We start from the raw sequence: 20,132 nt of genomic DNA on the forward strand, positions 1-20,132 counted from the left end.
GGAAGATTTGCACATGCCACAAACAGGAGCGCACAAGTAAAACAACATTTCCCTTCCAATTTCAGATCCGTCATAGGTTTCAACCAACCTGACAGTGTTTCACAAGCCCTCGAAGGGGGAAATTGGGGACAACTGGCGATGAAAGGATTATATTCTGAGCTCACCACAGGGTGGCTGTGTGGTTGAGTGGATATCGAAAGACCTTGCCAGGTACCTCCCTTGAGCTGCTTCAGCATGTTCCAACAGGATGTCCGACGATTAAATTAGTACCTCTAGGGATTGTACTCTAGAGGTGTTGCTCTTGGCGATGCGGCTTAAACGTCAGCATGAACATATGTCGTGTGTTTTCAAGTAGCTCCTCCTGGTGCACTTCCTTCCTTCCCTCCTCTGAGCTGTACCGTTTGAGAAACCACGGCTGTGGTTGAAACCCATTGTTTCACGTCGAATGGATCCCTTTTTTTCCGACATTCTGTGAGGCGTACCTTCTCTTCCTCTTGCTCATATGTTCACACACAGTATCATTTCCTCTATTTCCCAGTGAATCTTGCAAGCAGGAAGTGTGGCGGCCTTGACGACGCTACCAAAATAGCTGAGGTCTGATATCATTGAAGCACTTTCAAAGGGGGCTGGTCCGACTCCCCTTGTCATTAAGGAGCTGCACTTAACATTTCTGAGGCTTGTAATGACATCCTGCTGACGTGTTCTGTGGAGCTTTTAGGATGTACAGTGCTGGATGTGCGCCATTACTCTGATGACCGGTTCCCCATAGACAACGTTCACACTGCTGAAAGTGCTCTAGTTCAGATTAAATGTGATGTAAATCTGATGTTTTCTGAGCAGTATGAAAAGTGTACTGGATTTGTGTGGCTCATGCTGCACATGAGTCTTTTTGCCGACAGCTCGTGTTGGTAAAATTCCAAAAAAGATACCCAAGCAGCAGCTCCAGTTCAAAGGCTCCGTGAACGTAGACGAAACGAGGACAATGAAACCTGAAGCCGCTTTTTTGAAGCCGCTTTCTCTGTCATGTGATGTACAGCAGCTCCTCAGAGCTAAAGCCATATTAGAGAAGTAAACTAAGGCAATAGTGTAGTTGTACTGCATCATCAGGAACTTCCTGAGTAGATTTGCACATGACATACATATCAGGTTAATAGTTCACCCAGCAGTTTGTACCTTTCATGTATTATCAGTACATCTGGGTCACAGAGGGTCATTTTACAGCACTTCCAGCTGCTCTATAATCCTCAGTGACTCTTGTACGGAGCCCCTGGCGTGTCACTAAAATGATTTTCTTTTTTAATCTTGCATGCACAAGATAAGAATATGTAATCTTTCAGGACTTTGGAGGCTTTGTAGTCATCCAACCTCTGGAAAAATAACTACTTTGTCTTTAGCGCCAGGAAAAAGACAAGTTTTCCACAAGTTTTTTTAATTATTTCCTAATCCAAAATATAAAATGAGAGTAAGATGTGTCTTTGGTGAGTTTAGACAATTGTACAAAGTTTTTTTTTTTTTTTTATCAGTTATAATAGAATAAATATATGTTACTATGTTTTTATTTCATACCTCCATACAAAAAAAAAATGTTTTGGCTAGCTGGAACAGAGATGCAGCTTGGAAATTGGGTTGAAACTTTTTTTCATTTTTCATGGTGTATTGAATGGAAGAAAAAGATTCAGAGCTACTAAAGTCCTGAAAAGTGATAAGGTATCAGATATGTAAGGTATAAAAAGATATAAAAAATAACTTAGTTGTGAGAATCAGAAAACAGGAGACGGCATATCAATTTATAGTAAACTATCCTGTGCACACAAGATCCAGAACTTGTTCATTCAAGATATGAAAAAAAAAAAAAAAAGACCTTTAGGGGCTCTGCAGAAAAGTGACTAAGGAGTCTAGAAACATCGTCAGAAATACATTCACTGTTGTTAAAGGACTAGATTTTTAAATATTATCAATATATTATTATAATTTCCTGAAGAATGGAGGGTCTGTGACTCAAATATAATGCTAATATGTGATGTAACATTAATATTGAAGAAGCTGATGTCATTAATTTACCTGCATGCAGCAAGATTTAGCCTTAGTGTTCACATTGTGTCTGTGCTGCAGGATCACATCCTGTCTGCACAGACGGTAGCCGTCACCCCCTCAGAGAAACACTCACGTAGACGTAAGCTTTCACATCCGTCTTTGTTTTTCTAGAGTCACACGACCCGACCCAAAACCAACAAACCCTAACAAACACCTTCTTGTGTCAGTGACCGTGCTTAGGCAGCATCCGTGTTCGTCACGTGTTTCCATTCGACACATATATGTCCAGGGAGGAGGAGGAAGGAGCCTAGAGTGCAGTCGTGTCATGTTAGTGCTGCTGCGGCCCCGAGTCTGACCCCCCCCCCCCCACCCCCGAGTTCATTTGTGCACTGAAAATGGACCACGACTGAAGATGAATTAGGAGAATGTGTGTTTTCATTTTATTTTCTCTGTTACAGCTTCAAATGTGAGCTCTAACGACACACTTACATGTCGATAACTCATGTTGGTCACTGTCTAATTTCTGAAATGTTATGATCACTGCTGTGTTAGTTCTGGTCATATCTGCACATCTATTGTGGTTCAATGCGTCCACTCGCACGAGCAACACTGGAACGGAGTACAGAAGGGCCATATTGAGTGTTTTTGATAATCATGCTGCTACGGTGCACTTTAAAGCATCTTTAGAGCTCATCAGAACGTTCCCTTTAAGGGTCCACCCTGCAGTACTGTACTACTTCAGCACATTTCAGGCTCAGGTAGTGCTTTCCAATATGACTAGTCAGAGAGATGAAACCGATTCGATGTCGAAGCGATGTTTCTACCTCAACAGAACATTTCTGTCTCTCTGGTCGCAGAGAAGAACCATCGTTGACCACCTGCCCCCTCCAGACTGTGAATGCCACACTTGAATCTGTCGGTGTTAAAGTATGCGAATGTCAGACTTACGGAGTACTGTATCTTACCTAGTGAATCACTCAGGGTTGACTGAAGAACGACATTAATATATTATTTACACATGCATTAAATTGTGAATTACAAGAGGTGGGGGATGATTAGACTGTGTGTCTGTTAATACTGATGTATCAAATAGCACTAATGTGGATGATTTGAGTTTTACTGAATAAAAGATGCCGAGAACTTTTGTTGCAGTTTTATTTGTGCAGAAGTTCATCATGGGTGTCACTTGGGTGTGGTGTGATGTGGTGCACCACAAACAGGTCCAATGTTCCACTTGTATAAACATCACAGCTCTAAAACTCACGACAGACATACAATAAAACACTAGCATGCGACGTGCTTTCTGGTTGTGTGATCTATAATCCTGGTTATGGCCCCGCACTCTATAGCAGCTGTTTCCTGTTAACATGAGCATTTCTAACATGGCCCCTTTTAGTGCTGCCATCATAGGGTGGAGACTTCAACCTGGAGGGTGAAGTGAATTTGCAATGGTTTGAATAATTCAGATGTTTTCAAATGAGCTCTGTCCACAGTCCAGCACTCCCTCAGCTGTTAGAGCACACGCACGTCTGTGCGAGTACGTGCACATGCGGTAGGTGTGCTGGACCTCGACAGGGTCATTCGTGTGGACAGCTTGTGCAGCTGGCTTTTTATGTCAAGCTCTGCTCCCCCCCCCCCCCACACCGGCTTTTTCCATCCGTCTTGACCCTTTTCACCCGAGCCTCGGCCCAGCGGCCAGTGAAACCTGAACCTCAGAGAGGAGAATCTCCGTGAGTACAGGAGAGCTATTGTGAAAGGTTTGAACGCATCAGTCAATGAGCAAAGGCTGCTGGCAGTAAGTGCTAATGAATGAGAAGGGCAGGGGGAGGAGGAGGATGATGGTGGTGTCAGGCAACACAGTTCACCCCCCCCCCCCCCCCCATTTAGTCTGACTTTGTCTTTATTATGCAGGTGATTCAAGAAGTTTAATGACAATTTTTCATCCAATTCCATGCAGAGCATGTACACATGACACAAGACGTGTTTCTGGGAATCTGGGCTGATTATTAATACATGAAAAAATTATAATGCTTCAACTATTTTTAGAATCACTACATCTAAATTATATCATATACATTTGAAATTTATCTTGTATCTTATATATTATCTTTTTTTTTGGTGCGACTTGAATACTGCGATGCTGGTCTGCCTCATGTCTTATCTATTTATATATAGATATATACATAGATCTATCTATCTATCTATATCTATCTATCTATCTATAGATCGATCTATAGATAGATCTATCTATATATCTATATCTATATCTATAGATATCAATCTATAGGATAGGATTTTCCCATCCACTGTGACAGTTTGCAAAGGGTATGAATCATTTTGGACATGCCACTTTTTGTTCAAATGTAAATAAAAGCTGAGAAATAGTTTTTTCCACAATGATGCCTCTTGTACATCGTCTTATTATCTTCTGGGAGACGCCTGTGCCATTTCCAATCAAGAAAAAACTTGCTGGTTGAATAAAAGTAACTTTAAGTCAAAATTTGCCAGGGGTATGAAGAATTTCAGGCTTAACTGTAGATCTATCTATCTATCTATATATATATATATATATACACACATAGAGAGAGAGAGAGAGATCGATCGATCGATCAATAAGAGCTCCTTAATAAATAAATAAATATCCAGCTCAGTGCACCCACCAGCTGGTACAATGAGGACTAGATACAAAGTGTTCCCACTCACAGCATGAAGGGGTGAGACAACTCAGCCAACCACAAAGCTCTTATTTCTCTTCCACGTGTCAAGTGTTTGAAAATGATGGACTGGGGAGGGAGAGAGGCTTAAAAACTCACTTTCTTCTCCTCCACTTCTGACAATTCTTTGTACTGGATTCTTTTCAAACATCCTGCTAGTCTATTTATGGACTTGAAGAGCTTGTGGGGACTAATCAAACGGTCATATTGTCTATTTAAAATCATTCCAATATAGTCTCACCTGTGGTTGATGTTTGGAGCAGCAGAGCTGATTGGTACAATCCATATTTAGGTCACCACTAAAAATAAATACAATTAAAATAGAAACTAAAAGGTAAGAATGCTGAAGCAAATGAACAACATGGAAACTATTCAAAAGGAAAAATAAAATCACATTTTATTCTATTTTTCAGTAATCTGGTTCGAGCATACTGAACATGGTTTTGTCAGTCTTCAGAATCACAAGGATCAGCGCAAGAAGACACCAACGTCTTTGAATTTAAAATGATCACACAAGCGAATTATTAAGGCAGTTAACGACATTAAGTGGAATGAGGAGAAAACATGAAACAGCGCATGAAATGTTTGGTTGTGAATGACGGCGACAACCTGAAGAGGAAACCACAGCAGAGCAGCTGAGGTGGACTGAAATGAAACAATGCTGCCATGAGCAATGTAAAGTAGCTGTTACCGACACAGTACATCCCAGTGTTTACCTGGACAATACACTGTCCTCACTTATTTCACAGTATTACTTCAGTTGTGATTTATAGTCCGTCACCACCAGTCACTATCATCGCCAACATAACCCCTGACCCCGTAAGGTTCAGTCGTTCTGAACTTCTCATCCGTGAAGTGCATTTTTTTTAACAAGGTAAGAATGAGCTTTGAATCTCTACGTTTTTAAAGAATTTTAAGAGGTTTTGTTATTTATCTGTATTTTAGGATCACTGTGCACAAAAAAAAAAAAAGATTCTTCTTCAACAATTAGTCATCATCATGTACTCACTTGGGAATGTCATCTCAGTGCCAACACAAGAACCAAAAATAAGACTCAGCTTGAAATAAAGTGGAATAATTCTTTGCCCGTTCACCTCATTGCTCCTAAGAGTTCATCTTAGCAAAACGAAATACGGGACGTCTGGTTTGTCACTCTTTAAATCAAGCGTCATCCTACCTTGCTTATCTAAACTAGATATTCACATCTTGTGTATATCCACTCCAGGTCTGCTACGATTTAAAGAGGCAGCACCATTCTCAAAACTGAGAACACTGTGATGTACGTTGTGTTTTCTGGCTGTAAGTGGCTCTTTGCACCAAACGTGGACAATGATTGGAATGTTGTTGGACGGTGTTCTGCTGTCGACATGAGCTCACTGTGGTGATGCCATGTGGGACTGCAGCGGAGGATTGCCACGCGTCGCGGTCTTTTCCTTGCAGTGCTCGGCCTGTCGGTTAGTTTTGGGACATCTTGCGGATCATGTAGTTGAGGATGCCTCCGTGGTGGAAATACGCCAGCTCCACATCGGTGTCAAACCTCATCCTCACCTGGAATGATTTCCCGGTGTCGAGCTGCAGGAGGCAGAGAAGAGACAACGTCAAGCGTCACATGACCTCAAGAGAAGAACACAGCTCTACATGAAGGCCTCCCAAACGAACCTTCACGTCTACCAGCATCCTCGGCGTGAGCTGCTCCGGGATGGTGATGGTGTAGCGCTCTCTGCCGGTCAGCCCCAGACTGTCAGCGGTGACTCCTGGTAGGTACTCCAGAGGGATGACTCCCATCCCCACCAGGTTACTACGGTGGATGCGCTCATAGCTCTCTGCTATAACTGCCTTAATCCCCTGAGAACAAAAATAAAAGGATCTTTCTTCACCTTTTAAAACAACTCGTTACATGAAGCTCCACTTGTCACATGATGATAGCTATATCACTATATACTCTGATTACTTCTCCCTCATCTTTTCACTATCACACAGAACGCTGTTCAGGACCGGTTCATGATCATACCGGCCAAAGTAGAAAAGGATGATGGCGTAGAACCATTTATTATTAGATCACATTTGTCAGCACATGAAAATAACTACTGCTGATAGAATTAAGAAAATTAATGTGACCTCAATCTGGATAAGTGACAGAAAATGGGTAGATGGATTATACAGTTATACATTATTCATTTATTTCAGTTCGTTTAAGATAATGCTTAATTGCCACTTTCCCATTATGAGTTGATGAGTTTCCTAGATACTGTAACTGATGTCAGCAGCTAACACGCAGAGCACGATAAATTAACATGGGTGAGGGGGATCTACTCTGGGCTGTGTTCCATTTCATGTATTTTATACATAACTGGCACATCTTCTACCTGGGACTTGTCAAAGCAATGCCGTTTATTTATTTGGATTTTGGATTCTTCTGCCCACATGAGATGGTATTATGTGGACTGTGTGTCATTCGTGGTCACTTATTGACCAAGAAGAAATCCTCACCAGTAGAAAGGGGCCCTTTGCTGCCCAGTCTCTGGAGCTTCCCGAGCCGTACTCCTTCCCTGCTAGGACCACAAGGGGAACGCCAGACTGCTGGTATCTGTCTGCAGCGTCAAACACGTCCAGCTGCACAAAAAGCACCACAATATGCAAACGTTTGTTAGCTCATATGTAAAAGTCCATGCAGCCGACATGATGCGAGTCAAGCAACACTGAGAACTGGTACAGTGACAGAGGTGCTGCGTGCTGACCGTTTCTCCGGTGGGCAGGTAAATCGTGTGTGGTGCCTGTTTGTTGAGGAACTTGTTAAAGAGGCGGATGTTGGCAAATGTCCCTCTGGCCATGACAGCGTCGTTACCTCGCCGTGAGCCGTATGAGTTGTAATCACGAGGGGACAAGCTGTCAAAACACAACATTTGGAAAGCTGAAAGCTCCTGTGGTTCATTTGGATATAGATATTAACGAAGGCTCTTTCCATTTCCATTCAGACTGTGTTGGTTATATCCATGAATATACTGTTTACTTTTGCTGCCTCAGTATTGTATCTGAGATTACAAACTAGACACTCCTTTCCAGCTGAAGGCAGCGAGGCCACCCACCCTCTGCTGGTCAGGTAGCGAGCTGCAGCACTGTTCCTGGCGATGTTCCCTGCAGGAGAAATGTGGTCGGTGGTGACGGAGTCTCCCAAGTTCAGCAGTACGTAGGCGTCTTGTATGGACTTGGGAGGCTGCAGCTTCATGGTCTGTAGAAAGACAACATGGGAAAATACAGCCATGGCCAAATAAATGGGACAATTTTGACTGAATATTCTTGTGGGTACTACTATTATTAAAACTGTCATAGTAGCCCTCCTAGGAAAATAGTAGTAAGTAAGTAGTAATCACCACAAAGTGCCAGACATTCAGTTAATATAATTTATGTTTAGCATTTTCATTCTCAATAACTTTGTAGATGATGTGCTCTGAGATGTTTTCTTGTGTGTTTGGTTTGTATACACATACGTGTGTTTTTGACAATGAATCAGTACATTTGGAACATTAATAATAGGTCACACTGTAATTAATTATCATTGTTATCATTAGAATGAACTGAAATGAATCAACACACTTCCCTTGTTAGATGTCTAGAGGGCATTTTCTGGTAATAGAAATCATTTGTTACGTTTGAGATTTTTGCCACATCGTTACCTAAAAAGCTAAAGTCAAATTAAAGAGCTATCATTGCCGTTAATTGCCTCGTCAAACGATGGTGAAAAAAGTTTGCTCGTCACAAACAGAGCCGGCTCTTGGCATAGGCCATATAGGCGGTCGCCTAGGGCGCCACCTGCTGGAGGGGGTGCTGCTGCAAGCCCTCAAATAAAAACAATTAAAACAAAATCAATAAAATAAAATAAATACTGACTTTTCGTTTGTACAGCTGGAGGCCAGCTAAGTTGAAATAAAGCAAAGTTGCTTAATAATGCTGCTGTAGATACTGCAGCTACTGTGTAACTATAGAATTGTAGTGCAACCTCTTTTATTTTAGTAATGCATCTTCACGACTAGATAATGATTGATGTTCTGTTGAACACATCAGCAGTCTGTCTGCTGCAGCTCCATGTTTTGCCTGTACTGTACATTCTATAAGGCCCGTTGTACAAAGTATTCACTGACCGTAGCACCATTTCACAAATTCTATCACATTCATGTCAGTTGGATTTGAGGGCATGCCATCATGATATCTATCACATTTGCTAACCTGTCTCTCTTTGACGAACTGCTTGAACAGGCCAACACATCTGTCGGTGAGATGCTTTCCTAAGTTGAACATGTTACGCTCCCCCGGTCTACATGGGCTTAAAACATCTTTTACAGAGGGGCTTTGTGATGTCTGTGGGATCGCCCTTCAATTAGAAGGGATAGTTGCAGATGTTTGGAAAGATGTATTGATTTGTATATTTACCAAACCATCGAAAAAAGGCGGTGACTTGATGTAGGTGGACTTGGGGTCCCAGGTGTACAGCTTATCAGAGGGAGCAACCAGAGAATTCCAGCGTTCGTTCACTTTCTACAAAGATACGACACAGTAAGATCTCATGACAGTCGATTTCACTCATCTCGCACATCTACATTTCACTGCTGGACCGGTGGCTCCCCCCGAGTTACGTTACCTCGATCTTCTCGTAGACTTCTTTGAACATCGACGGGATGACAAACGTTTTCTCCACAGCCTGGATCTCCTCCCGTGTGGGCCAGATATCCCTCAGGAAGACCTCTTTGCCTTCAGAGTTGATGGCTACAAAGGGGACATGGGACCAGAACTCATTTGTTTTAGTTGGATGTAAACAGACAGTCTCTTTCGGCGTAAAGATGATTTTAGTCTTAAAAAGGACATAACTGATGACCCAAGCAAGTTTGGCAGCATTTCTATAACCATGGGATGGGTAGTAGACTGGACACTCTGTGTAAACCAACTCCTACTGTATTACCAGTGCCAGTTACAAGCCTAATTTTGATGCAAAATTCTAGAAACATCGCCAAAACCTTGTTGCAATGAAACCTCAATTTCTGGTGTCTCAAGTTCAGATTGCCTCCTCAGCTATTGTGGCTATTGACGGTATGTGAAGGCCCCCTCACTCAAGTTGAAAGACTGGAGAGAACGGTCAGTTCCTTCATTAAAAAGTGGCTGGGACTGCCAAGGTCTCTAAGCAACATCTAGCTGTAGAACAAAGAAGCCCTGGAAGTGCCCCTCTCTTCCCTGACTGAAGAGTTTAAGCTCGGAGTTCCAGGCATCTTTGCTACCTATTGCAGCAGCAGGAAGGAGGTGGTGTTCCCACAATTCAACAGTTCAGCAGGCAAAAACTGCACTCAAGCATGCTGACGTTGTGAAGGGGCAGCATGGACAAAGGATCCTGACAGGGTCTAATGGCCCTTTTGGGCACAAAACTATAACTCTGCGGTGAAGGCGAGAATTAGTGGAGGAAGATGTAGAGGAGTTGGGCCTCAAGAAAAAGACAAGCCTGCTTATTGAAGGCTTGAAACATGTAGTCCTTGAAAAGACATTTCGACTGCACCAGATGAGTCAGCCTTATATTCAACCCTGGAAGCCATTTCTTTGAATGCCAAATTTGTCAGCTCACATTATTACTGTGCAGTTTGTACAAATGACACACTGTAGCCAATCCGACAGCATCCCATCGTCACAGTAACCTTTATATTCTATATTTGGCTCCGGCATCAGACTTCACGCAGCTCCTACAGACATTTTAAAGCTGGAGGCTACAGACCTCCTGCTCCAGTTTGGCTCAGTGTGACACAGAATGGGAGCAGATCACAGTCTTGTGATTGGCCACATCCTCCTCAGTCTGCTTTTAAACAAAACTTTATTCCCCTGATGACGTGTCTAACATCCCACAATGAATGCTTTCTCCTTTTATTCGCTCGGCTGAGCATTGGGCCAGACTCATTCTCCATCCTGACAAGTGCCTTTTTATTCAATGTGTGCTGAGTAATAATGGGTATATAACTACTCACCGATGGGCTCTTTCTCAAAGTCTATCCTCACAGTTCCGGCTATTGCATAGGCGATGACGAGGGGTGGAGAAGCCAGGTAGTTTGCTCTGGTGTTGGGGTGGACTCTCCCTTCGAAGTTTCTGTTTCCTGATAGGACACCTGCAGCAACCAGATCTCCCTGAAACACAAACCAATGCAAGCACCTCAAGTTACAAGAGGATGAAGGAGAATACTGTATGTATTCATATTTTTCTATGCATTACTGTTTATCAATGTAGTTTGTAGAATGTGAGAGGAGAAATACTACTAGCAAGACAAAGTGAGGAGAACAGCATTCCTGTTACTACAAGACATCTAAGAAGAGAAAAGAAAAGATAAACGAGGAAGAAAAAGAGCTAAAGGGTGAAATGACACAGTGGGGACATAGAAACAGCCTCTCAGTACCTGGGTTATGGCTTCCACCACCGGCTCTGGAAGCGGCCCACTGTTGCCTATACAGGTCATGCAACCATAGCCAACGACCTCAAAGCTAACGGGGAAGACAGAATCATTGTTTACAAGGTCAAGAATCATTTTCATAGAGCTTCCTACTAACTGAAGCTGAAAATGTATGCAATGCATATCTTTAGTGTGGCTGGACTGCATTTTCTGATGTATCATGTAGTACTACTGACTCAACAGCTCCACTGTGACTATTAAAATGGAAAAAGTATAAAATACCACGTCTCTGCGAACCAGACCTGAACAATTAGCCAACACACACAGAGGCTACAGATATTCGGCTACCCAGCAGACATTTTGCTCCAACGTGGTGACATTGAGCCTGAGGCAGACCATCTTATACAGTATGGACCTTTCAGAAAGATGCATGAATCATCAGCCCATCAAAACTCACATGAGCACCATGAGCAGGCCTGATTATCTCACACATGTGACAGTACTGTGAAGGGTTTACACATGGGATGTGCCTGACAATCTGCAGCGTTGTAAAGTGTGATGAGGGACCTTCATGAGTCAGATAGCGAATTCCTTCCTTTGTTTGCTCAGTTGTCAGCAAATATGGAACTTTTGTCACATATTAACAGGTGGTTATATACACACAAGTAGAAGTAGGTATTATTACATCAAGTTCATATGAATGTAATCTATGTATTGTAGTGAACTGAAGGTGAAGATCTCAGAGGGGAAGGACTGTTACAGGAAGAAGCTGGAGAACAAGCTCCAGCAAAACAACATGAGGGAGGTGTGGAGTGGGTTGAGAACCATCACTGGTAAGAAGGATGACCAGATGATGGAAGGAGACCTACAGGAGGCCAATCAGCTAAACCTGTTTTTCAACAGGTTTGACGATGCAGCCTCTGCCCACCCTCCCCTCAGCTCCTCTCATGACGCTTCCCCCAATGCTCACTCACTTCGCACCTCTTCAACCATCCCCCTCCCCCCATCACCCTCCCCTGGAGGTTCCGCTCACAGTCCTGCCACCTGCAGAAGTTCTCGGACGACTCTGCCATCGTGGGCTGTATCAGCAGGGACCAGGAGGCTGAGTACAGGAGTGTGGTGGACAGGTTCGTGGAGTGGTGTGGACTGAACCATCTGCAGCTCAATGTCACCAAGACAAAGGAGCTGGTGGTGGACTTCAGGAAGCAGAGGACCTGTCCAAACCCCGTCACCATCAACGGATCAGAGATGGACACTGTGGAGGACTACAAGTACCTCCGTGTCCACATAGACAATAAACTGGACTGGTCTAGAAACACCCATCTACAAGAAAGGTCAGAGCCAACTGTACTTCCTCAGGAGGCTGAGATCTTTCAATGTCTGCAGGACCATGCTGCAGATGTTCTATCATTCTGTGGTAGCCAGCGTCATCTTCTACGCTGCAGTGTGCTGGGGCAGCAGACTGAAGACAGCTGACGCCAACAGACTCAACAAGCTCATCAGGAGAGCTGGTTCTGTCCTGGGAGTCGAGTTGGAGTCTGTGGTGGAGGTGTCTGAGAGGAGGATGCTGAAGAAGCTGCTCAGCATCATGGACAACACCTCCCACCCCCTGCACGCCACACTGATAGCCTGTCAGAGCACCTTCAGTCGTCGTATCAGACCACCAAGGTGCACCACAGAACGCCACAGGAGGTCTTTCCTACCTGTGGCTATTAGACTGTATAACACCTCCTCCACCAGCAGGAGGGACACGTAACAGACTCATTCAGCAGAATCATGTGCAACAACCGTAAAGGTCATTCCCTTTCACTTTGTCTTCCGTTTTGCAGTTTGCACATATCTTATTTAATTTTATTTAAAAGTCTATTCTGTACAGTTTCACTTACTTTGCACACTTCACCTCACACACTGTGACACTTCTCACAAATTTGTACTTTTCAATCTGTACTTTTTGTTTTAAAAAAGGGACAGACTATTTAATTGTATTTTATTGTGTCTAAGTTTCTGTTCAATTTTGTATTTTGATATTTTGTATTGTTGTGACGACCTCTGTATCACACTCTGGCACAACAATTTCCTCCGGGATAAATAAAGTCGGTCTTATTCTTATTCTTATTTAAGTGCTATATCCATGACAGAGCAAACTCCAATGAGCTGAATTAAGATTGTGTGTTTGTGCTTTTTAAAGAAATGATTATGTGTTTCTCACACGAATGAGCATGTTGGGGATGATTTGAGCATTCTTCTGAGGAGCTTACCCCAGCTGAGAGAGGTAGTCCATAACACCACTCTCCTTTAGGTAGTAGGTGACCACTCCGCTGCCGGGTGACAGGCTGGTCTTTATGTACGGTTTCACACTCAAGCCATGCTTTATTGCCTTTTTTGCAAGGAGTCCTGCAAGAGGAGCATTTATCTAAGTTAATAACTGTGTCAAAGAGCTAGCAGGAGTAAAGTGAGTAACATTTTCCTTAGTCACCGCCCTGATGAGGATCATATTAAATCCTATGCTATGACGACAACTACTGTATACCCACCTGCTCCAAGCATCACAGATGGGTTGCTGGTGTTGGTGCAGCTGGTGATAGCAGCAATGACCACTGAGCCGTGGCTTAAAGAGTACTCTTTTCCATTAAACTGGAAAGGGACCTGAATGCTGTGGCGCTCAGGAGTCACATGGAAACCCTTGAAACCTTGCTAAATATCACAACAACAACAAAAAATTAAACAAGGGGTGCCACCCACTGAAACTTAAAGCAATTCAGTAAAATTTACAGAGAAAAGGACTCAATTTGACACCAATACCAATACTCAAGTTTGTGTTAGTGAGTTCTTCATAATAAAATGCATGGTACGGTAACAACGAGAGCCTGCTGGTGCCTACCTTTGCTTCCAGGCAGGTTTTAAAGTCGCTTTTCATATCAGACACAGGGATTCTGTCCTGAGGTCTTTTGGGGCCACTGCAGCATGGAACCACTGTACTCAGATCTAGTTCTACAACCTGAGGGAGAGACCAGGATATACAGTCAGTGGTGGTTTATTTTACATTTCTTCTTGTGTGCACACTCATAATTCATACATTTGTGTTTAAACATGTAGTCGAGACTGCTGGTAGTCTTGTATAGCCTATATTTTTGTGTTCTGTAAGTTAAACCCTGCTGCTGACAAAGAAAAGAAATTCTTAAAACTCTGGTATGTTACTGTACTCCATTGTTGCGTCATTTTGGCACAAACAGAGACGTGTTCTCTGTTTATGGGCTGAACAGTCTAGAAGAAAAACTGCTAAATCTCCAAAAGAATGTATAGACTGACCTGAGAGAAATCTGGATCCTGAGAAACATCATTGTAGCTTCTGAACATGGAAACTGCTTTCAGGTACTTTGTAATGTAGGCCAGCTTTTCTGCTTCTCGCCCTGAATACAAACAAATGGAGCCATGACAATAATTAAGTCCATGTCAATTATACATCGACCGGACTGGTCGCCAGACAATCACTGGGCAAACACATAAAGAGAGTAAAGAGAGCAAGCAAGGGAAGAACATGCAAACTCTAAATTCAAGCCTGTAACCTTCAACAGCGCTGCCCCTCAATTAAACATTACAATGAAAATTAATTAATCGATCAATACACATTAATAGTGCAGCAGCAATGAGCTGTCTGTAAGACAAGAGTCTTAGCAGCTTTTAAAACCCCCAAAACAGTGGCTCTTGATGGTGCTGGAGGAAGCATGCGGAGGTGAATACGTCCAGTTTTTCAGACCCATAGCATGGGACGTGAGCCCCCACGTCCTTAACGCTTGGCACTCACCGGTCTGCTTCAGGTACTGAATGCTGACGTGGTCCACTGGGAAGAAAGCTGCTGTGGCTCCGTATTCTGGACACATGTTGGCAATGGTGGCTCGGTCAGCGATGGACAGCTGAGCGACACCTGGGCCGAAAAACTCGACAAACTTCCCCACGACACCCACCTGACGGAGGTGCTGAGAGCACGAGGAGAAAGGGACCGTGTCAGATTGTCACGTCATACATCCTATACAAAAGAAGTGGTCATTTCATAAATGCTGCCACTGGGTAAAAACTAGTTCTAATTACCTTAGTCACAGTGAGGACAATGTCAGTGGAGGTGATGAACTTGTCTGGAGTCCCACACAGCTTGTATCCCACCACCTCAGGCAGTACCATGCTTATTGGCTGACCCAGCATAACAGCCTCCGCTTCTATTCCACCCACACCTGAGGGTATCATTACAAATCTTATTCAACTATCACTTCATGATCAGTGATCAATACAACCATGGTTATTTATTGGGTGCAATAGTCATGCTTTACCACCACCTCAGAAGCTCATTGATTAGATGGCTACATAGATACTTTATTCATCCCCTTGGGGAAATTCAGGTGAAGAGGGTGGCTGACATCGTCTATGATGGCCTGCTCTGTGTGCGTCTCTCCACCACCATCCACAAATGTCCTGTTTTCCCTTGTGGGACAGTCAACATACTGTCTAAAGCCGGTCTGATGGGAGGTGAGACTGACATATGTCCTGATCTCAGGGTGCTGGGTCTGTATCCTCGCATCAGCGCTGTGGGTGACATCACATGCAGCTCTAGGCCTGCCTCGTGGGTCAATAGAAACAACAATGGTGATGATGTACAAAAACTCCCTCGGCACATCGTGAGGTCTGAGGCCCACTGCCAACATGCTGACAGCACATCTTCTCCTTTCCAGGGATGTGACCATGGCTGCACCATCTTTTGTTTCCAAACAAAATCATGTAGAAAACGACTACGTGTGGTCTCAGGGGAAGCTCTGAGTGCTGGAACTGTTTCCTGACAAACAACAGTGCATCCTTCCACCCAGTGCTTCTATGCAGTGGCTCTAGCTATAGCCCAGAATGGCAGATAAGGTCTGTGAGCTCAGATTTTACTCTGTACAGACCCGATGGTCCCAAACCTGGCAAACCTTACTGTGATGACAAGACTCAAGGTGGCTGCACATAGTCAATACAACTGGCAAAATAGTTCCTGCATGCAACTCCTGTTTTTACATTTCTGTCTTTGTACAGATTAAACAAACATGAAACATGTTAATAAGTGAGCTTTAAATGTGTTGGCAGGTGTATTTATGAGCTTTGGACAGAGCCGGGCTAGCTGTTTCCATCTGCTTTCCGTTTTATGCTAGCCTGCTTATGATAAGCTAGACTAACACCAGGTTAACTGCAGCTGTGCACTTAGACAGCTATGACACCGATATCCTCATCTCACTCCAGAAAAGACAAAAATGATTAACTATTCCTTTAAGAAAGCTGAATTCGTGATGTTGGGCAGCAGACAGTGTCTTACCCCAGCCCAGGACTCCCAGTCCGTCAATCATTGTGGTGTGGGAGTCGGTGCCCACCAAGCTGTCGGGATAGAAGTAGCCATTGTAGTTAAACACCACTCTAGCCAAGTACTCAAGGTTGACCTGGTGGACAATCCCTGAACCAGGAGGAATGATTCGCATGTTCCTGAAGGCCTTAGAGCCCCACTAAGAAGGACAGACAACATATTTAAAAGGTTAAAACGCTCATCATAGTTACCTTTACATAAATATGTCATGTCATGTGTATACATGGACATGAAGACCTCACAATGGGCTTCTTCAATTTCATACCTTTAAGAACTGAAATCTCTCTCTGTTGCGGTCAAACTCCAAGTCCTGGTTTTTCTGGAGGCTATCAGACCTTAAGGAAAAAGAACCAGTGTGTTTGAATTGTAGACAAAGAAATAAAGTGTTTCACTCAGCAATTAAAACCTCTGAGATGATGAGCATATTGTGTCTTTACTGAGAAATCCAGTATTTATGGCCTGATGGTGCCATGGTGCAAAGAATGTGATGAATCTGCTCTTACTTCCTGTTAAAGTCCACCTGGATGGAGTGATCGATGACGAGATCAGCAGGGCAAACAGGATTAATCTTCTCTGGGTCGCCACCTAGTTTCATCACAGCATCACGCATGGCAGCAAAGTCCACCACAGCAGGGACGCCGCTGCAGGGAAACACGTCAGAGTGAGTCCACTCACCACCATTTAGACTTCACTGATCGTCACGTTAACTAAAGATTAGAATTCTAGTGAGAGCTGGGTGAGACTGCCTGAAATCAATATCACAAATAATTATTACATTTATCTGGATAACAATGAATGAAACAAAATCATTTAGCATCAGGTAATTGCTGGTTTGGCTTGGCACGAGGGATTTGTACCACAGATATAGAGGTCGCCTGACGTATCCTTTAAGTTGTGTATCATTTTATCCATATTACCATAAATGATCAAAATGGAAACAGTGGGGGCAGAGATATGGGCTTGCCTGCAAAAACACTAGATCCTATATTTCCCATAATGCACTGCAATATCATCAAATGGTAAAATGGTAAATGGTCTGTATTTGTATGGCGCCGTTCAAGTCATTTCGACTACTCAAAGCGCTTTTACATCACATCCTCATTCACACATCATTCATTCAGAAGGAATCTAAGCTGGAGGAGACTATTCTCTCACACACGTTCACACACTGAAGCTGCTTCAGGAGCAAGTTGGGCTTCAGCGTCTTGCCCAAGAACACTTCGACACGCTGACTTACAGGAGCCTCATACTCTTAGTGCCCAGTTTTTTAACACAGGCTTTAAGTCATACATTTGTAGTCTCCAAGCGCACTATGGCATCGTTGGGGTTATTTTCTGACAGGTTATAAACTGTTTTCACAAAGTGAGTCGTACTCTCTGTGAGAACCTTTGTGAGAACAAATGGTACTTTGTAAAAGGGTTTCATCTCATTCTACCCAACCTATAGAGCAACTCACTGACATTCTAATGCAAATGAATAGCATCCACTTACGTAAAGTCCTGGAGGATGACACGGGCTGGTCTGAATGGTACCTCCACAGTTTGAGTCTGGGTCTGTTTCCAGTTGAGGATGCTTTCCACATCTGAGCGCTTTACCAGAAACTCATCACAGTTCCTGACAGCAGACTCCAGGAGGACCCGGATGGAGAACGGCAGACGGTCTGAGGAATAGACGCACAGTGAAGCTCTCTGGAACATATAACATTCAAGCTACTCAATTGCACTGACGAGACAGGTTTCATATGTTCGGATAAAGCACCGTCGTTACCATATCTGGGATCTCCAAGTTTGGAAAGATTGTAAAACTTCTGCTTGGGGTCCTTGGGGTCCAGAGGCTCAACTATATGTTGAAATGGATTTTTCCCGGTGGAAGACATCCTCCTCTATGTGTCAGTACAACTCTAAAATAAGAAAGGTGAGAAATACGACAATGTATCCAACACACACATGCAAGAAATAACACAGAAGAAAAAGGATTTTGCTTTTTCAGATCCGCTGAAGGCACATGTGTAGCCGATTAATCAGAAGGAGCACAGTGTCTCTTTACAGAGCAGAGACCTAGTTTATATCTGAGATCTTTCCACATTCGGTGGGGAAATAGATTAGCCTTTAAGGCTGCAGTCCACGTGGGCCGGTGTGGCCGAGGGTTAGTGAACTCTTGGCCTTGCATAACTAAATCCCTCAGCGATCTCATACAACTTTTAACAGGGAGAATTTTTGCGGCCAAATGCTCGGACAACCTCTACTTGTTAAAAAAAAAAAAAAGAAGAAGACAAACTGCAGTTTATTTCTTTGAGAGGCGGTATCTGTGTGAAAGGTGAACAGATAAGGAGAACACTTGACAGAGCCATCGCATCCTGAATGTCCACATACTTGGCAGGTTAGTTCAAGTGCTGCAAAGTGCAAAGTCAAGTCATGATAGTGTGTTCTCCTGTGATCTAACACCAGCCCAGAGGTTCACTTAGAAGGCTGAATGCATTTGTGCCATTTAGATTTAGTAAACCTCAGTATTGTTTCCAAGGCACCCAGTATTAACTTTGTTGTCTTGTTTAAGTAATCTTTGACCAGTTACTTTCTGATTTCAGATCAGATTTGTTTCCACCACTGCCTGTCAAAGCTGCTGCTAGGAACCAATGAACTAATGACCCCGTCGGACGTGTTTCATTCATATTTCCCTTCGCAATTGCAGCTCTTTAACTTGACTTGGCCTTCTCGCGCAAGTTAGCATTAGCTGCTTGGTCAAACTCCAGCTTTTACACGCGGATATGTTTGTATGGAGACAGAAAAGGGAGAGAACTGGCTAAAAACACGACTACTGATTATATAATTACTACCATGACGAGATAGCAAAGCAGGACGTTGACGGTTTTGAACGTGACATCCAAAGTTAGCTAGCTGACGACTCAACTATTCTGCGTGCCAGCACGAGGGGGGGGGTCTGCTGTGTAAAAGACCGAAATAAGACAGTTTATTAAATCTCAGTGGGTGTCAATGACTTACTCGTGTGTGAGGAGACACCGCAGAGCACGCCCGTACGCCGTCACTGTCAGCAGGCTTCCATACAAGAGCCGGAGGTTCAGCCGCAGACTGAATAAACACGTCCCGCCGACAGTGACAGCAGCGTCCACACTTCCGGTCTGAATTTTTTTCAGAATAAAAGCACCACCTCTGTTAGTTCGATTGTTCGATTTTCAATGTACAAACAATCAGTTCACTCAGCAAAGAAGAAAACTAAAGTAAACTTAACAACTGGCATGAGTTTTTTTCTTTTTCTTTTTTTATTTGTTCCAAATTTGAGAGACTCAAAAGCATCCAACGCCAGTTAGAAAAAAATGAACTATGGAGAATGGTGACTTTCTGATACTCTACATACAGAAATATTTAAAAGATGTAAACAAGAAAGTGAAATTCATTCTTCGATTCAATCCATCCGTTGCTGTTTTCTTCCATTAAAGTCACTTTCTTGCTTTATGTCATTCAGACAGTGTCTCACCCTCAGCAGAAATTTTATTTAGGACTACATCTCCCTTCCATTTGTCTTGATATAAACCTGCCTAGATTTACTTAATGCCACTTTTGATATTTG

At 43.3% G+C, this 20,132-nt stretch overlaps 1 protein-coding gene across 1 annotated transcript; it reads right to left on the minus strand.

Annotated features, from left to right (window-relative positions):
- Positions 1–5,119: 5,119 nt before the first annotated feature.
- Positions 5,120–19,645, minus strand: aco1 (aconitase 1, soluble). The gene is made up of 21 exons (XM_070854731.1): positions 19,547–19,645; positions 18,315–18,447; positions 18,039–18,207; positions 17,051–17,188; positions 16,813–16,882; positions 16,503–16,686; positions 15,254–15,393; positions 14,970–15,141; positions 14,474–14,574; positions 14,046–14,162; positions 13,699–13,858; positions 13,423–13,558; positions 11,171–11,255; positions 10,748–10,904; positions 9,385–9,509; positions 9,177–9,281; positions 7,835–7,977; positions 7,487–7,634; positions 7,239–7,361; positions 6,408–6,593; positions 5,120–6,320 (listed from the first exon to the last, which is right to left on the minus strand). The coding sequence occupies exons 2-21, from the start codon at positions 18,421–18,423 to the stop codon at positions 6,204–6,206; spliced, it is 2,685 nt and encodes an 894-aa protein (XP_070710832.1). The 5' UTR covers positions 18,424–18,447; positions 19,547–19,645; the 3' UTR covers positions 5,120–6,203.
- Between the last annotated feature and the right edge of the window lie 487 nt (positions 19,646–20,132).

This window comes from Pempheris klunzingeri, chromosome 23, assembly GCF_042242105.1.
Source record: "Pempheris klunzingeri isolate RE-2024b chromosome 23, fPemKlu1.hap1, whole genome shotgun sequence".
In the NCBI taxonomy this organism is placed as follows: Eukaryota; Metazoa; Chordata; class Actinopteri; order Acropomatiformes; family Pempheridae; genus Pempheris; species Pempheris klunzingeri.